The 21130-nt window shown below is 45.3% G+C and overlaps 1 protein-coding gene across 3 annotated transcripts in view; it reads left to right on the top strand.

Moving 5' to 3' along the window:
• The window catches only part of LOC147883736 (uncharacterized), a 76369-nt gene that overhangs the window by 12212 nt on the left and 43027 nt on the right, over nt 1-21130 (top strand). For all 3 annotated transcript variants that reach the window (XM_087399159.1, XM_087399158.1, XM_087399157.1), the window contains exons 5-6: nt 6225-6293; nt 6404-6460. In XM_087399159.1, coding sequence (XP_087255285.1) covers nt 6225-6293; nt 6404-6460 — 126 coding nt within the window. The remainder of the gene's footprint in view (nt 1-6224; nt 6294-6403; nt 6461-21130) is intronic.

Genomic DNA, 21130 nt, shown 5'->3' with positions numbered 1-21130 from the left:
GCTCAGCTTGCGTAGAAGCAGAAAACTGTGAACTGAAAGGTCTGTCAAGAAGTGCTCTGTGGCAAAGAAAAGGCATCACCCAAGTCAATATAATCCCCAAGCTGGGGTGCATGCAAGTGTCCAGAAAACAGGTGCTGATGGGCATGGCGTGCCTCACCCATAAACCCTCTGTGTGGGCCCGAAAACTCTATCATTGCTATCTAATTGATCCCCATGCTGGGGTGCGGCCTGCTTACCCTTATCCGCAATGGCGGATGTGATCTGCTGACCAATCTACTGTCCCATCTGGGCAAGAGCGGTATCCTGCATAGTCATGGCTGTGGGAAGCTACTGGCTGTAACTGCTGTCCAATTTGGTGGAAAGCACTCTAGAGCATAGAAGCAAGGGCATCTAAAAACTGTGCATGTGATACCTGTGCTTCTCGAGATGTAGGAGAGAGAGGTTGAGTGGTAGGAACTTCTGTACCACTAGTGGATGTGATAGGCAATTGCTCATACTGAGCAGCCTCATCACTGTCATGAAGTGACTCACGAGGGGCACGCTTGGGTGCAATGGTGAGTGTCATGGAAGAGATAGGAAGCCCGAATGTATGGATTTTCCTGCAAAGAATTTCCCAATTTGATAGACACGGATACCTCAACAAGCAAGTACGAATGCAGGCAAAGAAATGAAGTTGACTCAGAGAAAGAGACATCAGAATTTGCTGTTATGAGCACCTGAGAACCACTGATGCCGATGGAGAAGCTCAGGAGGAAGGTTGTCGAAGAGGCTTCGAAACGGGGTCCCAATGAGCCGAAATGGAGCTATGGAAGGACTTCAAAAGAGGCTGTGAAAAAAGGCCTCTTTTCTCCCCCCCCCCCCCCCCCCCCCCTTTTTTTTGGGGGGTCCCTAAGTCACCTAGGACTGTTAGGACATTGACTTAGGCTAGCCTAACCCAACCTTTAAAGTTAGTTGGCACTAACCTAATATTAGTTAATTGACCCAACTAACTACACCTAACCTAGCTAGCCCCAGTTAGTCTAACCTAGGGAGTAAGACTTTGTAGGCTAAGTTTTGCAGGGCAAGGTGAAGGCGAGCGACATAGTGCCGGTGGCGGTGAACTCATATTGTGGCTACGAACTCGTATCGGGCGCGATACGGTACTGCATCGTTGCATGGGCTTGGGTTGCTGGCCCGTCCGGGTGGCAAACAAGCAAACCGTCAATTGATGAGGCGTGATGGAGAGCTAGTTGGTCGTTTGGTAGTGAGGCCCGGTCGGTCTTGGGTTGTTCGTCAGGCATTGCGCTGGTGTGCTCTTCGTAGTTCGGAGTCGTGTTGCATTTTGTGTTGGATACAGAATATGAAGCTTAAATCTTAGTTTGGATTGGTGAGCGTCGTCTACTTGATCCTACAGTCGTCGCCTAGTAGTTACCGCCCGTGTACGTTAGGTGCTGGCCCCCAATTTCTTCAAGCCCGTTCATCAAGGAGCCCATAGCTAATCTGTGTCTTCAAGCTACATGCATCGTAGGAGCCCTTGAACAATGTGTTCTTTCCCTCGAATGCTATTGTTCATTGCTAACCAAGTCTGTGGATGTTTGACCAGTTGGGAATGACCTGTTCTTGTCGCTGCAGCCATTCCGACTAGTACGTTGAGTCTCCTTTTGTGTGCGGATTGCTATGGCTCAAAACTTATTTCTTCTTTGCTGTGTTGTGTCATGGGCATCAAAGCTCTTGGTGAGGGAAAGGTATAAAGCCTAAGGAAGGGACTTGGCGCTTGAAGAATGCGGGATGAAGAGTGCAAGGAAACAGAAGCAAAGGTTTGATACCAACATAGGGAAGAAGGCAGGGGCAGTAAGGGGATAGACTTGGTAGGAGGGAGAGAGAGAAAGGGGGAGAAGGAGTGAGAAGTGAGGAAAGGGGGTAGAGGGAGAGGAAGAGAGAGATAGAGAGAGATTGGGGAGAGAGTGTAGGCAGCACGTAGGAGGAAGGAGGAGGGAGTAGATTGGATTAGATGTTACATCAAAAGTGTACAAAGAGTGGTGGATGGAGACTGATATAGTCCCTCCACATTTCCCATCTAACAGGCCCTCTAATATAGCCCTTTCTCCCCCTTCATTACAAGGTACAGCTTCGTGAACAAGAACCCATCGTGAGGGAGTTGGTTGAGAAAGAAGACATCGAGGTTTTTATTGGAACGAATTGGCTTTATAGGCAAAGAGATATGATGGGGGTCTCGGTAAATGTAAGCCTAGACTAGATATGCTCAAAAAATGGAAGCATCTTATGACTCATGCTCTGATGGCTAGGATGACCATGATCAATTGATTCATTGCCCTAGTTAGACATTAGTGATGGCTAGCGTAGGGGATGGATATGCAATTCACATTTGTGAAATGAATCTCCAAGAGGAAGGGCAACATGCTTAACCATCTATTCGGCTGTTTGGCTTATACATGGACAAAGCACATTGTTGTGTAATACTATTGTACGTGGCAATGTACTCGTAGTACATAGGGTTTCAATATTGCTCGACACACAAGAATTTGCAAGGTGCTCTTTTGTGATTGACATGACAAATGGACATTGAGAGGGAGTGTTCAAGATAGCAATGCTCGTTTGTGCACTCTATAGCTCCACTTGAAGAAAGTTTCAAGCTAGGCAATCATAAAGTAGTACTTGTTTTTGGAGAGCTTATGTAGGTTATTTTGGAGTGGTACGTCATCTTTAGTTGAAACTCTTTTTTGTTTGCTTGGCCTAGAAAATGCCAAAGCTTGCTTATCACTTATCCAAATTAGGCATTTGGGTAGCTAGTCGGGTTGCCTTTTAGTTTGGAGCATCTGCTTAAGAGTGTTTGGGTCATCACCCTTCTAGGTTTTATCCATCTTGCAGCTTGCTGATATTGCGATCTTTCCTATGATAAGAAGTACGTTGCCCCACTAGATTTGTTGGAAAACTGAAAGGAAAGCATGGAGTGAGCACAAACTGAGAATTCTTGCTTATGGAATGAAGAAAGGTGAGGTCCTTAAGTAGGAACCTCTTACATGATCACTGACATCACTGATGACCTCTGAGCTCCACAATCATCTCCTCAATCTGCTCCTAGATTCTATCAATCATCCTATGTGGCTTCTACCACCACTTAACATTGCTTATCGGCACCTAACTGTGCCTCTAGCACACACACATAGAAACCAAGGTGTGCCTGGGGCATACACCTTGAGATATCCTCTCATACCCCCCCTCAAGGGAATGCCTCAGGCTATGTCAAGGATACATCTAGTCTCATAGTTTCTCATGCCATCTCATGGTGGTCAAGGATAAATCTATGGCTAGGTTCTCATGCTAGCAACGGGTTCCCAAGGGTGTGAAGTAAACAAAAGGGATATAAAAGACCTTCCAATGGTTATCTCCCCTGCATGTACATGCACACAATGTCTGCAGGAGGTACCATGGAGCAAAAACACATACACATGGCCTACATCATATGGTGACCAGAGGTGTTTACAAAACACACAATAGTTTATTTCATTCATTTTGGAGGACTATCTAGGTTGAGTACCTTGACTCAACAAAAGAGAGATCTGGAGCATACATGGAGATGATTCGAAAAGCATAATCTTCATAGGATGTCTCATCTTGTGGAGGCACATCAACTGAAAGTAGATTGGCAGTTTCTGACTTTGAAGTTGCTTTCTTTTTGGCTCTACAAAACTTTTCATGATGATTGTTTTTGCCACAGTGTTTGCATGGATTGATCTTGAAGTAGTCTCTTGAGAGGTGATTAGTCTTCCCACAATGATTGCAAGGTGAAAACTTGCCCTTGTGGATTTTTATGGCATAGGCTGTGTCATTGCCTTTCCGGAGTTCCATGTGCCTTTCTTCTTCTTGAAGAGCAGAGATAAGACCTTCAAGATTAGGATTAGGAAGATTTTTCAAAGTGGTAACAACATGATCATAATCTTGAGGCATACTCTTTAGCAACACTGCCATTGCATCATCTGTAGTGATAGGAGAGTTGATAGAAGCAAGTTGAGTCATGAGACTCTGCATGTAATTGACATCGGTAGCCAAAGGAGTGCCACTAACCATCTTCAATTCAAAGAAAGTAATATTAAGTGACAATTTTGAGATGTGAGAGCTAGCACAAAAAATAATGTCAAGCTTCTGCCAAGCTTCTGAAGGAGACTCCAAATCAGAGATGTGATGAATATAGTCATCTCCTAAGGCAAGAGCAATGATGCCATAGGCTTTCTCCTCTCTAGCAGGATCTCTTGCCGGGCGTGTCGGAGTTGAGGATTCTCCAGCATTGGAGGCTGTTGAAGAAGAAGTTGAAGCCGGTTTGACAAGCCCCCAGAGGTTTTCCCTCATCAATGTAAACTTAACCTTCATCTGCCATGTGTGAAAGCCCTTACCTTGAACTTATCCATATTCAAGATGGTAGCCATGAGAGGGTCTAACCCAAGAATTGGGCAGTGTCTTCTCTCTTACAAGGCTAGAAAAACAACTGAAAAGCTTCCAAGTATAAGCATTTAATGTAGCAAAGACTTGTGACCAAATTTCATACTACAAATCAATGATGCTTTCACTTGCATGCTTCATAGAGGTGGCTAAATGAAAGCTTTCCAAGCAAATCCAGGTGTAGCAACTCAAGCAAAGCTGTAGCCACAGTTGTACTGATGCTATTTAACACTTTAAAACATTAGAAATGCTAAAGTAGCATCTAATGTAGCATCACACTCACAACCTTGTCAAAACTGTCCAAAACAGAGGCTTGAACTTGGAGGGCTTGTATCTCACTCTCCAAAGCAAAGAAAAAGGGGCTTTCTGAAGCAAAAGAAAGCTCACATTATAGGCGAATTTCTGGTGCAGAGGTTAGACAGAATTTCGCGCGATGTTGCTGGCTGGAGCATCGTCAAAATCGACTGGTTTTTGCTTGTTTTCTCCTTGAATATGCAGCCATTTCTGCTTAGATTTCAACACAAGATAACCCAAGGTATGGAGAAGCTTCCCCTGAAAGGAATTAGAGAAGGGTGGAGCAGGCACAGAGAAAACGCAGAACAGAGATTCGACGATTTTCGTGGAATGGCGACCAGCAGCGACGTTGATTCTTCAATTCCTTGTAGGTGAAGGTTCGCCCATTCGAGGGGTATCTCCAGCAGGAAGGGCTCAGAGAATGGCGGAGAACTGAGGGAGAACAAGCTTTAGCAAGATTTGGGAAGAAAGGGAAGAAATGGTGAAGATGAAGAAGAAGAAGATGGAGAAGAAGAAGATGATGTGGCACAAATGGGCTCAAGGAGGATCAAAGGGCTGTGATACCATGTTGGAAAACTGAAAGGAAAGCATGGAGTGAACACAAACTGAGAATTCTTGTTTATGGAATGAAGAAAGGTGAGGTCCTTAAGTAGGCACCTCTTACATGATCACTGACATCACTGATGACCTCTGAGCTCCACAATCATCTCCTCAATCTGCTCCTAGATTCTCTCAATCATCCTATGTGGCTTCTACCACCACCTAACAGTGCTTATGGGCACCTAACTGTGCCTCTAGCACACACACATAGAAACCAAGGTGTGCCTTGGGCATACACCTTGAGATATCCCATCAAGATTGTCTAATCAACTTTTGCATAGAAATGCTCGTTTGAGAGTGACAAAAATAAATGAAATTGTACAGTCTTCACAAGTGGTTGTAGCTTTAATGAAGAGAATTTGGACTACTTTTTGATTAGCCTTCTCTTTTAGTGCTAGCCTTTGTCACGGCCGAGTTATTTGTTCACCTTCGGAGTGCTGACATAAACTTAGTACAACAGCCTTTGGATAAATAAATGCTCAAAGATATGTATGTGTGAGCATATGTTTATGCTATGATCTACACAAGTATGTGTGGGTATGTATGTGCGAGTGTATGTTTATGCTATGATCTACACCCACCATTGGGCGGTGAACTATGTCTAAGAGTGTCCTCTACGTTCAAGTAATAATGTTAAGGGGGAAAAACTCATTTTGCCTCATAGTCGGCTTTGGCGTTATATCTTCCTATAAAGCCTTATTTGAATAGTGACATAGTTTAGCACAATGGTTTTACTTTGCGCTTCTTTCTGTTGAGAGCTCATCCTACATAAATGAATCTGTTCTATGTGGTTTATTTCCTAAGTATGATTTTGGTTATAGTATGCCAGATGATTTTACTTTCTATGGTTTTTTGTATCATGCCATGCATGTGTTTGTTGACTTGTGTGGCAGTTGGAGAAGTTGGTGACTCAACAAGAAGACTATATTGGAACAGCAGAACATGCACTTCGTGCGGCTGAGGTGAGTCGTTTGAATGTGGTCTAGAAACCTTGGATGTTTGTTTACATTTAAGGAGTCTATGAATTTAGCAATGAAGACATATTGATTGATTGATTGAAAGTATCTGGTAGGCAACCTTGCTGAAGTTGCAAGCAGAAGCAGATGTTAAAGATCGAGAACTTCTTGAGGTATTTACCATATTACTTGAGTTGTGAAAGGAGCAAGTTTTTGTACTACTTTTGCTGATAGTATTTGCTGCAAATGTTAGAGAAACATTATTATCACTCCACAACCATTGAAGTGGTGTCGTAGCAAACTTTGCCTGTACTATCTGGTGAGGAATTGAGGGCTTACTTAAAATCATCTTGAATAGTATAATCACTTGTAGCCTCTCAAATGTCCTCCACTCAGCTGGCAAGACATCACTCGTCCAGATTAGCCCTGTATCCATTTGCTGTCAGTTGCACCAGGGTATCAAACAGCCACCTCTTTCTCAGGGGGTCCTGAAAACGTGCCTAAAAGCAGTCTCTCCATCCGTGCTAGAGCTCCCTGACCCTGTGTGAGTTTTACCTTGGCTGCATGAATTGAATGCTGGCCTGGTAGACACTGGCCATAAGTAAGTGTATGCATGTACACTCTCCTCCTGCTCCCCTCAGTATGTGAAATTATGTTTGTGTAGGCTGGCCGTGAGGTGTTAAAGATCATAGCCTTGGTCTTTCCAAGGTTAACTGTCAGGCCTCTCTCCCTGCAAAACACCTCCAAGGCCAGCTCTGCACGTTGCAGTTTAAAAAATGCACTGAGATTAGCCAGCCCCACTTTGCAGTCTAAAAAATGCACTGAGATTTTGGGGGCAATGAGACATAGCAAGATGGGGATGACTCTCTATGCCATAGTCATTGGATAGTTTTGCAGAACACCAAACTCAGCCAGCTCAGAAAGCATAGCAGCAGCAGAAAGAGCCTTAGAAAGAGGGCTGAAGAGTTTTGTCAAAATTGTATTTGAAACCAGGCAGCATGCCGAAATCCAAGATGTTCTTAATTGCAGTAATGGAGTGGAGATCAGCCTCGTTGCAGCAACAGAAAGAAAGTGCAAATGCGGCAAATCTGTTGTATGTTCTCGATGATGATGAGTCTCACTCATTCACACAGGCTGACTTGGACACCATCATGATACTTGAGATCTAATTGATCTAAATCTGTGGAGCAACAAGCTGGGATTCTTAGAAGCAAAATTTGAATGTCACTGTGTGGCCAATAAATAGTAGAGAGACTAGATTAAAAGTTCGAACTTCTATTATATGGAGGGAGGCTGAACGGGGGGCTGAATGTAGACTAGCTGAACAAAGAAAGGAGATGTTTCAACTATGGTTTACTGAAATTTTAATGTAGAAATCGTCAATTTTCCATGATCCACGCAGCATTTAGGTAAGTAAAGTACTCCATGCTTCATTGACAGGTACACACCAGGTATCTCTTGTGGATTTTCATGACAACTCTATCTTACTACCAAATGTTGATATAGAAGAGGCTGGGATTTCTCGAGTTTTCGCAGATAGATGGGCACTAGTCACATCTTATGGGCATGCACTATTAGACATGGCCAGGATACATGATCTTATCATATATAATGGCCTGCATTATCATATATAATGGCTTGCATTGCTGGCCCTCCTTAGATTGGGTTCACATGTTTTCCACATGGAGGAGCCTCCAGCCTAAGTCATATTGTAGGGATAAGTTATCAGCCCCTTGCACTTTGTTGGAGATCATTGCCCCACATGTGAACCCCATATGAGGAGAACAAGGTTGCAAGTGATGGGATCCGGACTTCATGGTGGAGTCAGAATAGCGGAGGTTAACCCGGACAGGGATCCCGATGTAAACCGCACAAGGATCTGGATGGGAATCGGGATCGGGTTCCAAATATAACCCAGACTACATTCGAGTACGTAATCCTAGATTGGGCTCCAAAAGGCTGTAGTCTAGGGTTGGACCTAGATCATAGGTAAACTTACAGGTCTCTCCGAACGGGTTTCGGGAGAGTAGGATTCCTCGAGCGAGACCAGATGACAGGAAGTACAACCTTGAGATGAGTTAGAGCATGGATTCAAGGTTGACCTTATTGCTAGAGGTTAGAAGTATATCTCAGTAACATCTGGGTAGCAATAATGGATTGATTCCAAGAGTTTGCTAGGAACTGACACCTCCGCCATGTCCATGACTGTGTACAGGTTTGTAGCTCAACTGTGAGGGACAGTCAACTTGATAAGGCAAATGTATTCCCAGTTAGAAGATACTAATGTAGTTGCTACTGTTGCCTAAGTGAGCACAAATAGGATTTTTTTGAAGACCTTTGAGGAGGCAGTGGCATCCCAACCAGCATCTCATGCTTGCAATCCATCAATTGCTATACATTCTGATTGGGTCGGACTTGTGTGAAGCACTTGATAGCCTTGTGTAATCAAGGAGTCATTTGGTGTACTAGTGTTGGATCTCACATTTGTTTGTTTCTGCGCATGCATCATGCTCAAGAGTCTAGTCGCAGCAACAGTTGAGTGTTGCATTAGAGAGAAGTCTATTGAAGATCAAGGCCCTCAGTGCTCAATTTCTCTCGTGCATTTGGGGGTTGGTCGAGTCTCGAGATCCGACACTACTGACATGGTAAGTTGGTTTTATTTCCTTTGTCTACGAGGAAAAGTATTTCCCTAGTCTCGTTTAGGGTTTGACTGCTTAAAGAGATGTTGTAAAATTTTGAAGGATCATCGTAGCAATGCACTCTCATCTCTTCACACTATGCTTGCCTCTCTACATTACATCATCTTGGCTTGGATTCTTTTCACATGTGTTTATTTGGTAACAAAGCAACCATACATGCTTACTAGTTCTGGAAGCAATTTATCCCAAGATCTTAGAAATCCTGACCATCCTCGACAAAAGCCGCTTTTGGTTTGAACTAAATTCATCAGGCAACCCAATATCGCATTGTTGCATAAACTTTTTATTCTTCTCATCAGATGCATAGTAGGCCCCACAAAATGCAAGGAGCTACACATTGTACAAATCTCCATCAAAAAAAGAAGACACAAATACACACATGAATGAGCCAACTTGCCCAAAAAAGAAGCAATTAAAGCAATAGGTGACCGTCCTACAAACACATCCACAAACTACATCGTAGTTTCAGCTACGAGCTTGAATGAAACATCATGGAAGAATATTCAAAGTAATTTAAATCAATAGGCTTGACATTGGTCAAACCTCGTCGACTTACTTAAAAATTAGACTAGCATATTAAGTCTACTAAGTAGCCAGCTGTTATGACCACAAAGTTCATAGCATGAGCTGGCATTGTAATGAGATTAGGTCCAAGCACAAGACCCTTTACAAAGGATCAAATGTAGCTTTATGTCTATGCTAAGTGTACAAGTGCCTTAAAGTTAGGGACACCCCTGGGTAGGTCTACTCATATGAGTTGAGGGCTCATTTGTGGACAAGGTGGAATCCTAGGGGGAGTTCGGGATCTAGAGGAGGCCTATGCTTAGTCTAGCCGAACACCTAGATTGGTGGACCTCTGTGGACACAAGGGTTGTAGCCAAAGACGTGGTTTTGTGCTTGACTAACCATAGGCTCGAAGGGTGGTCCTTTATAGTCAATCTATGGTTGGGTGGAGAGCTGTCAATCTCCTGCCAATTAGTCCTTATAATGATTGGTGGTTTTGCAGGTAGGCGCTTGGAGGATGGTGCTCGATAATGCCCTTTTGGGGTTGCTATCCCAGAACTAGGTGCACATTTCATTTGGTATCAAGCTCCTATTGCCAAAATTAGGGTGATTCACATCACGTTTGCGGACATCCGCTTGTGTGAACTTCATGTGCCCTCTTGGTGTGGTGCAAAAGTGTGATTCAATGCATTGGCACAAATCCTTCTACCACAGTCATGGAATCAACGATATGTCAATTTCCATGTTATGTTATTGTGGAAGAGAGCTTGCTTCCTTGAGGCAAAATAAAAAGCATGGTTTGTGAGGGAATGAGAAGAAAATATGTTCATTGATGAGAACCTGTGTGCTGGAAAGCAGGCATGTATATGTGATACGTATGCAGGCCATGAATATGCGACACACATGCAAGTGTTTCTTGCCTGTAAAGGTGCCAATTAACCCATATGCAATCTTTGCATATGGGTGAATCTCTCTTTCTTCAACTTTGCATCTATACCATGTTTTGCCTACCTCTCAAGCACTCCCATTCAGCCTCTTTGTGGTTTGCTGGCCCACGCTCTTGTTTATCCATCTACGTCAACCATTGTCTTTGTCTACACTTCTTGACTCACCATTGGGTGAGAATTTTGTCTTATGCAGAATTCCTCCTTCTCTTCCTACACAGCCCAAGCCAAAGCTTTCCTCTTTCTCATCCACAAATACAAAAAAATCTAGAGCACCCATGGAAGGAGTGTTGCATGATGAAGCACGTCCTCCACAAAAACCATTGTCAAACCCTACAACGGCTCACGTACATGCCTTTGTATAAATGGATGCTAAAGTATGTGTGGGTGTGTGGATTTGTATGTGTGAGAGCATATTTTTATACTATGGTCTATACCCACTGTTGGGCGTAGATTCATCTAGGTATATGTACAAAACCTAGATATACTTTGTACGAGCATGAAATACTAGGTTCTTTGCAATCGCTATGTAATTCCTATTGTCACACATGATAATTGTCACCTCCTCATAAAGAAATCCCATGTCCTTTAGTATCCATTGAGCCAAACAAACTCGCATGCTGCTCTATATTCTACCTTTATAGAAGAGAGTGCAACTGTCAGTTGCCTCTTGCTAAGCCGTGATATCGCATCTGATGCAAGCATGAAGTAATATCCTAACTTCAAGCACCATGTATCCCGACTTCTAGCCCAATCTGCATCACAGAATCGTGCAAGCTCACTCTCAGTGCGATACGGGATCCCATAGCTGGATGTACCTTTGAGGTACCGCATCCCTCAAAATCTTGATTCTGGACTGCACGTGATTTTATTAAGGTCACTCACGATCAAGTGGTAGTTGGTACACATAAGAAACTTGAGACTCTCAATGCTATCTAAGGATGCCTTGTTAGAAATTACCCAACAGAGGGTACGCATAGCGGAAGACTGATAGTAATGCCTAGGAGCTCACACAGTGTGTGTGTGGGATGTGGAATCACAAACTTCTTAACTTATGTGCATAGATGTGCAAGCCAGTAAATAGACAATGCTCAGAGACAAATATAGAAGCAACTCTTTATACTTCCATCTGTCCACAAAGTAGGACAGGATACAATACCAACAGGTTCTCCTACTAGATGCCAAGCACTTCGAGAGCTCTGAGCCCGCATGCTCCACCTCGAGCATATGTAGACTCTCTATCTAGATCCCTTCCACCTTGCTGTCCGGAAGCCAGCCTAGGTGGGCAGCACCTCTAGCTTAGTCTGCAGCTTGTTCTGGGTCACCTTCACCTCCTGAATTCAGGCCCAAGGTAGGTCCTTCTGCTGCTCCTATCTGCTGGTTGAGGGCTGCTCCAATTGATGTGCAATGAGGGCATGGAAGCCCTCCTTTTATAGGGCACAAGGCCCCCTTGAATGGACTGACCAGACAGCCTCATCCTGGCCGACCAGTCTGCTTGCTGGCCGACCTGGTTGGCTGGTCCAACCAGCCCTATATAAGGGCCTTTGGCAGCCCCTTTTGGGCTGCTGCCTTTGCCCATTCCTGCGCCCATTGCAGGCCTGTTTGCAGGCCTTATGACTGCCCATAGACCCCCGCCATGCAGCCGTACTGCAGCCATACAGGTCTGCGCCCTGTTCATGACCTGCTGCAGGCAATAACCCTGCACACAAGCCTGCTCAAACAGGTCGCCATGCTGCGCCTCCAATTGCAGGTACATGGCCTGCCCTTTGTCTTGACAGCTGCCCACATGGCAGCTCATGTGCTGCCCATGTGGCAGCCCCAATATTTCCAGGTCTACCTCCCCCATGCTCTCCTCATATGGGGGCTTACAGATGGGGAGGTGACCATTCCAACACTCCCTCTCACCGACACATCTAGGCTCCATTGCCAACACGTCGATGATGATGCTCCAGTGACTCCTGGGTCATAGTCCTTTGGAACTCTCTGATGTCGAAATCTTTTCCTGGCTTTTCATGCAGTGGCTCTTGCTCCACCAGGTTTGGTTCCGCTTCCGCACACCATCCTGGTACACAGGTCCATCTTTGGTAGCACCTCCTGTATTAAGCCACTAACAATCCCCAATTTCTGGGGCAATCTAACAGCTCACAGGCCAGTCAAAAGGCCAGCCACCTCAGCCAAAGAAGTGGCCAGAAAGACCAGCTGGTCTGGCCGACCAGAACTGGCCGACCAGCTGGCAGGCCCACCGACCAGCTGGCAGGCCCACCGACCATCTGGCCGACCAGCTAGGTCTGGCCTATAAAGGCACAAGCCTCCACACTCCTACCTCAGGACAGGACCTGCAGCTGCTCCTCTTCTCCTCCATGCTTTGCTGCAGCCCCGCCTGCTCCACTTCTACCTCTCCTCTTCAGATCTGCTCCTCTCCTTCCTACCTCCTGGCTGCTCCATCTTCTCCTCCAGATCTGCCCCAACTTCTGCTCCTCTGCTCCAGATCTGCTCCTCTGCTTCAGCTCTGTTCCGTTTGCTCCAGATCTGTCCCATCCTGCTCCAGATCTGTCTCTTTTGTTCCTGTGCTCCAGATCTGTCCCCTCCTGCTCCAGATCTGCTCCTTATCTTCATCATCATCGAGCTACACGGAGGACTGCGTTATGCTCCCTCTGCTGCTATCTTTTCTACAATTTCTCTACATGGAATCATCTTTCTGATTCACCTCAGCCACGGTCCTTGAGACACGACAGCTTGAGGTTCTTGTATTCAGTTTTTCATATTACCGATAGGCACTATGTTTTCTGAGTTCCGTTCTTCAGTTGTGTCTGAGTATTGTCTACTTTTTGATTGCTCCACTGCAGACCCTATCGTTTCTCTATATGGTATCAGAGCCATGGTGAGCTAAAGACCCCAGATCTCTGGTGATCTAAAGATCCTACTTCTTCATGGAGGCCATAGGTACAGGGAGCATCACTCCTATGAACATATCAGTTTCCTCTTCATTCCGCTGCGCACTAAGGGAGAGAACTCCATCTTCTACTCCCATCCCTCCCTCCCTTTCAAAACTCCATCTTTTACTCCCATCCCTAACTCCCTTTTCGGTTTCCGGCTTGACACTCCCCATTCCTTCGAAAGAGGGGGTCATGATCCTTCACCTCTACCACCATCGGCATCGACTTCTAGGATCTACAAGTTCTCCCTAGGCGGGACCCTTTCTGTTCAGATGTGTCTTGATGACTGTTGTTTCGAGGTCTTCTACATTCATGGAGGCGGGGATAGACTCCTCTCTCCCGAGGTTCAAGATCGGGCACACATTGGATCACTGTTCAGCTACGACCTCTTCCTTTGGTGAAATCCTACCATCTCTGGATTATCAGTGCTGCTTCGACATATTTGTTCTTTACCTTTGCTTTTCCCTCCACCTTTCGGCGTTGAGAGGGGGTGGCTTATTCTCTCAAGCTTCACAGTGTTCTTATTTCTATATGGTATCATACGTGCAACTCCGACACTTGAGGAAGTGAACAATTCCCTTGCAAGGGCACTCCTCTAGTGATCACCTCTTGGGCATTTCACAGGGATAGCTAGCACCACCATCGACATCCCTACACGAAGCTCCAAGCACACAATGTATGCCCCTCCAAATTGGCAATTGAGAGGGGGTATTAAGCCACTAACAATCCCCAATTTCTGGGGCAATCTAAGAGCTCACAGGCCAGTCAAAAGGCCAGCCACCTCAGCCAAACAAGTGGCCAGAAAGACTACCTGGTCTGGCCGACCAGAACTGGCCGACCAGTTGGCCGACCAGCTGGCAGGCCCACCGACCAGCTGGCAAGCCCACCGACCAACTGGCCGACCAGCTAGGTCTGGCCTATAAAGGCACAAGCCTCCACACTAGCTAGGTCTGGCCTATAAAGGCACAAGCCTCCACACTCCTACCTCAGGACAGGACCTGCAGCTGCTCCTCTTCTCCTCCATGCTTTGCTGCAGCCCCGCCTGCTCCACTTCTACCTCTCCTCTTCAGATCAGCTCCTCTCCTTCCTACCTCCTGGCTGCTCCATCTTCTCCTCCAGATCTGCCCCAACTTCTGCTCCTCTGCTCCTCTGCTTCAGCTCTGTTTCGTCTGCTCCAGATCTGTCCCATCCTGCTCCAGATCTGTCTCTTTTGTTCCTCTGTTCCAGATCTGTCCCCTCCTGCTCCAGATCTGCTCCTTATCTTCATCATCATCGAGCTACACGGAGGACTGCGTTACGCTCCCTCTGCTGCTATCTTTTCTACAGTTTCTCTACATGGAATCATCTTTCTGATTCACCTCAGCCACGGTCCTTGAGACACGACAGCTTGAGGTTCTTGTATTCAGTTTTTCATATTACCGACGGGCACTATGTTTTCTGAGTTCCGTTCTTTAGTTGTGTCTGAGTATTGTCTACTTTTTGATCGCTCCACTGCAAACCCTATCGTTTCTCTATATCCTGGCACCACTCTCTTCAGTCACGTTCCCTGCCTTCAAACTCAAGCAATCCAGCCATCACAATCTTCCAGTTGTCCCCCTCATGATGAGTGAACAACCTGGAGTCTTCCAGGCACCATGCTCTGAGGGTCTGTTTCAACTTGTCCTTCCTTTGGCAAGGTCTGCAACCAATGAATATTTCTAGATAACCTGGACCATGAACTCTTGCTGAGTTCTTGAGCAGGTACTCTTCTGGCTTCAGTACTCTTTGTCCATCACCTTTTAGCAATCTGCGTCCGAGATTTGAAGAAGCACCAATACTTCCCCTTTTGCCTTCGAAGAAGGCCCATTCCTTCCAATCTCGTATCACCTGAGACAAATGAAGAGTAGAGTCTCTCCACAGCATGCTATAAAGGCTCAAATGCAGAACATGAAGTACAGACCAGACTGTTGTACTGCCCGTGTGTTTGCTCTGAAAGAAAACCGTGTATCTCATCGAGGCACCCACCAAAAGCTTGTGTAATCTTGTGCTGTCCCCTTCTGAAATACAGCATCCATTTGACCATGAGATCCCAGGGCCCTCCATGGAATCTACCCTCGTGTCAGTGTCGACAACCACACACCTGGAAGGTACCAAGCGCTCCATTCTGTCCTTCATCTTCACAAAGGCATCTGGCTCCTCGTCGAGCGACATCTCTATGTCAGGCATCCTCATTGTGATTTCTTGGTCAACATATCTGACCTCGGTAACACTTGGTGATGTCACCAAGAACAACTCTTCGATTACCACATTTGCTTTGGCCTCTCCCTCTGAATTTGAGTCGGACTCCTTCCTTTTGTTTTTCTGATCCGCCTTTTTCTTTCTGTAGTCCTTTGCAATATGTCTTGGCGTATCACAGTAGAAGCATTTCTTCTTCTGCTTTCTCTTGGAAGTCTCCTCGTATTAGAGTCGTCTTTCTTGGACTTGCCACCGTTAGGCTTGCCCTTTCCCTTGCCAGCGTAATCCTTCGCTAGCAGCGCCTTGTCGTCTTTGTAGTCGTTGTAGAGCTTCTCCCGAGCTTCCTTCCGTAGCAGCAATGGACCCAACTCCTCAAACGTCAAAGGTTTGGTTCTCTATCCTGCTGTCACGATCGTAGCAAAGCTCTTGAAACTCCGAGGTAGCCTTCTCAGTACCATCAAGGCCAAATGGCATGAGTCTGTCTTCTGACCAACTGCCGCTAGTTGATCCCTCACCACCTTGACCTTCGTCAAGTGGCTATGTACCGTATCTCCTTCCATATCAAGATTGTAGAGTTGATGCTGAAGAAGCAAAATCTGAGAGGTGTTGTCCGTCTTGTATAGATCCTTCAGAGTGACCCACGCCTCTACTGACGTCTCGACCATATGGATATGTGGAAGAACAGAGTCCGCCGTAGTCCCTATGATCAATGCTAGGGCATGGGCATCTCTGTCTTCCCAAGCTTCAAGCTCCTCTCTGTCAACTGCCATGAGTATCTTCCCTTGCCTGTCCACCATGTCCTCTGGCTTCGCCTCCACTCCCGTTGTCAGCTTCCACAACTTCCAAGCCACTAAATGGCTTCGGATTTTCACCTTCCAGATCAGGTAGCTGGTCCCGTCTAGTTTCCCAGACTCTTAGAAGTTAGGGATAGTGAATGAAAGAAAACTGGGGAGGAGGAAGGGAGAGCAGGGGCTCAAGAGGTTGTAGCGGTCGGCATCTCTGCTGTTATACCACACATCAAAGTCAACCAAACTCAATTTTTAGTAGACCACGTCCTCCGGCTTCGCCTCCACTCCCGCTGTCAGCTTCCATAACTTCCGAGCCACTAAATGGCTCTTGATTTTCACCTTCCAGATCGGGTAGTTGGTCCCGTCTAGTTTCCCAAACTCTCCGAATTTAGGGATAGTGAATGAGAGAAAACTGCGGGAGGAGGAAGGGAGAGCAGGGGCTAAAGAGGGCTAAAGAGGCTGTAGCGGTCGGCATCTCTGCTGTTATACCACACAGCAAGGTCAACCGAACTCAATTTTCAGTAGACCATAACTCTGAACGCACCTGACTGAACCTGAGTCACCCTCCTTCTCGCAAGGGCACAATCCTCCAGTCATGGAAGTCAATTCCCAAGAGCGTCTGAATCAGGGTCGTCCTTCAGCAAGGTCTCTGCCTTCAGGCTCCAACACCTGTGAGCCTCCTACTTGGGCTCTGATACCAAGTTAGAAATTACGCAACAGAGGGTATGCACAGCGGAAGGCTGATAGTAATGCCCAGGAGCTCTCATAGTGTGCGTGTGGGGTGTGGAATCACAAACTTCTTAACTTATGTGCATAGATGTGCAATCCAGTAAATAGACAATGCTCAGAGACAAATATAGAAGCAACTCTTTATATCTCCATCCGTCCACAAAGTAGGACAGGATACAATACCAATAGGTTCTACTACTAGATGCCAAGCACTTCTAGATCTCTAAGCCTGCGTGCTCCCCCTGCGTGCACAAGTTTATAAGAGGGGCAATAGGTTCGGAGGGAAACAGTAATAAAATTCTTCCAACTCGCGAAGATTTGCAATTCCTTCCAAAGATCAGCCAGGCTGAGCTGAAGCAATAATTGAGACCAAAGATGCCTTTCACCTTGCAAAGGCCAGGATATGAGTATGACCATCTCCCTGTGGAGGGGCACTATTGAGGTCTCCACAGGAGAAAGCACGATGTCTCCAGGGATATCGCTGCATATCATCCCAAATCATACCTCTACCACGAGACGATTGTGGGGCATAAACTGAAGCAACTTCAAAATTCTCGCCTTGAAGAAGGCACTGAATAATAATCCATCTGCCTTGAGTATCAAATAAAGGCAACAGTTGGCTGGAGATCACGCTTTGCCAAAAAGACAACACCTGAGAAAGAATACTCTCCATAATAAACGATGTCATAGCCAGCAAAATGACCATGTTGTCCCACATGCATATGCTGATTGTGCTCTTGTAGAGCAACTATATTAGGTTGCAGGTTATTGAGATACGCCCAAACTAGCTTCCAATTCTTAGCATCACACAACCCCTACACATTAAGTGTTAGACATTGATTTGTGACAGCATATTTACAGTTTATATACAGCTGAAGTAAAGCTCAATCAAGGCTGCATATCCACCTCAAGATGAGGGCCTCTACCTTGAGGTGACACAGGCGCTTATTGAGAAGACAACAAACCCACAATTCTTCTTCAGGGAAAAGAGTATGACTGGCTGTCACAGCAGCCCAAGTAATGCCAACACCTGAATTTTCTTCAGGGGTATGACCATTAGATGAAGTACCATTCCATGAAAGGTTTTCTAACTGAGACAATTTTCCTTGGAGTCTGCCTAGCTTCCTGCAATGTTTTTTCCTTTCCTTTTGATTGAGATGTGGAAGGCATCAAAGTAGAAACATTCCCATTCGAAACAATCTGTGTTTCCCCCTTATCTTGGGATATGCAATAACTGGTTTATTGCTCTTATTTTTGACCCTAAAGAGCTACCTGTATCCTTATTTGACATCTGAGCAGGCATTGCATCTGGAGGCATTTTGTGTAAAACCAGAGGGCATTGCGAGGCCATGTGTCCGAACTTCTTACATTCAAAGCAAGCTCCTGCAAATAATCCCCATTTAAGCTTATAAAAGGCACTGCCCATAGCAACATGATTGACAGTAATAGAATAAGATTTTGGAGTGGGGTTATCGGTGTCCCACAAAATACAAAACCCATTGGAATTGCTATTTGGCCGTGGTGGTCACACCACCTTGCCCAAAGAGGCTGCAATTTTTGGCAACAAAGAAGCCAGGCATTGGACAACGATGTCTAATCAAAGCTTGATAGTCCTTGGTGGGTGACCATGGAAGAACATGAACCATTTGCTGTCCATAGAAAAGTGCAGAGTGTTCCAAAAGCATTTGTTTATGCTGCTCATCCACCATAATAACTTCAAAGAAGCCCCTGGCTGCATAATACACTTTGCAAACAAAACGATGACCTAAAGTGCTAGTCAACCAATTACCCAAATCAGTTGCAATTGGCAAACGGCCTGGAAAGAAAATAATCACTGCGTGCTTAGCATATTCTCGCATCGGATCCACAATATCAACCTCCACCATTATCCCAACAGTGGGAGCGGAGTCTCTCCAATCTTTACGGGTATCTTCACATCCCTCATGCATAACATCAAAAACCAATTGAGCCTCAAGTGAGGCATGCGCAGGGTCATCCTGACCCAAATGTTGCTTTTGCTTCTTGTGCGAGTAAGTCTTCACTAAAGCCATGACAAAAGGCGAGCTGAAGATAAAAGACAGCAAGAAAGGAAAACCCAAAAGGAGAGGAAAATGATAGCAGACGGAAAGAAATATGCACATGACAAGGAAAGAAACACAAGAAAAGGCGAAGAGCAAAAGCACACTCAGGACTAGGGAGGAAAAGATAAAGGAAGTGAAAAAAAGGAGAGTAGAGGAGGGCTGGCGACCAAGCGCGAAAGGAACTGTGCAGTAGCAAGTGGCGCATCAGGACCTGTACGGCGAGTACGAAAACCGTACAGCTGGTACAAAAATCGTACATCAGGCGAAATTGTATGGAATTGCAGAGGGAGACTGTGCAGAAACGACCGTACTACACACGAGCACCTGTACGGAAGGAAAAGCCTAGATGAAACGATCGTATGGTTTGTACAAGTGACCGTACACAGGTTGCAGGAACGCGGGTGGTGGCTGAGGGGAACCTAGATGAGGCTGGGGCAGCAAGCGGACTCCAAAGTGCCTCTCCCCCCCCCCCCCTATATACACCCCCCTCCCTTCCAACTCACACACACTTTTTTTTTTGGTGAAACTAAGAACATTATATTATGAAACATCCATTTTACAACAGGGCAGTGCTCCAAAAAAGAGCCAATGCCTATCCATCAGAAACAATAAAAGAAAAGCTCAATACAAGAGACATCCAAATCCTCCTCATGCAGGGCATCATATAAGGACTGGCGCAATGAGGCCCGGAAGAACTCATAAGGGTGTTGAAGAGATGAATTAAAAACTGCATGATTTCGCTGAAGCCATAGGGTCCATAATGCCCAGTATTTGATCCAATGGAAGAAAATAGAATACTGAGACAAAGAAGCTGATAAGGTGCCAAACATCTAGAATAACCTGGAGAACCTGTGTGCTGGAAATCTGAGAGATAAGAAATAGGATATCTTGTCTAGAAGGTCTCTGGAATATGAACAAAACCACAATAAGTGCTGAATACTCTCAGGAACATGATGACATCTTGGACAAAGAGAAGAAGCAATCCTTCTTTGAGCCAATTTCACTCCCACTGGAAACATTCCAACAATGCATTTTCAAAAAAAGAGTCTCTGCTTTAATGGCATTTTCAACTTCCATGTCAATTTCAATTTTGCTTTCCACCAAGATAAAGATTTATTCAGATGCCAAAGAGAATTTGCATGATGAGCAATCCATGGAGGAGGTAATATCAATCTATAAGCCTGTATGGAAGTCAATAAATGCAAAGGTTGAGAGGATAAGCTTGGACTTAAAGACTGAAGATGCCAATCTTGAAGCCTGTCACTTACTTCCAATGGTGGAATCGGAACAAGAGGGAGTAAGAGATCTGCAATAACTTTCCATATAGACCTATGATGCATCCCAAGATTGTATTGTTGACAAGCTGCCGGAAAAGAGAGAATATGCCCGTGAATATCTACCACATCATCAATGATCCGGATGCCGAACTTCATGAGATTGTAGGCCCTGATTGGTTGTTGTACAGCAAGAGGAGAGCAAAAAACAGCACTCCAGTGAAGGCTTTCCAGTCGAAGAGATGAAGCTATAGAAGCAGGATGGGGAGACCATTTGATACGAGAGAGCACCTGCTTCCAATCCTGAATCAAGGCAGTAGAAAATGGACAACCAGGTATTTTACCTTGAAACTTGCCAAGTACTACTTCCCATGTATCATCAAACCAATGCCCATAAGCATTTGTGCGCATCTGGCCACACAAAAATGCCAACATAATAGACCATGGCTGCTCTTGCTGAAAAAAACCCTTTAGCATAGTGACCTTTCTTGCCAACACATGAAATTTGATGTTTATAATATTCAAACCTCCATGCAGGTCCATTTTGAGCAACCTCAGCTTTTTTATGAAGCTTTGTTTTCCAAAAAATCTCCATAGCTTGATACATAAAAGAAGAGAGATCTCGAGATGACCAGTGTAGTAAAGGCAGGTAAAACCAGACATAAGCTAAAACA

Source organism: Dipteris shenzhenensis, chromosome 27 (assembly GCF_047967505.1).
Source record: "Dipteris shenzhenensis isolate YYH24624 ecotype China chromosome 27, Dip_SZ_1.0, whole genome shotgun sequence".
NCBI classification, from domain to species: domain Eukaryota; kingdom Viridiplantae; phylum Streptophyta; class Polypodiopsida; order Gleicheniales; family Dipteridaceae; genus Dipteris; species Dipteris shenzhenensis.
This window is presented reverse-complemented; position numbering and strand designations above follow the sequence as displayed.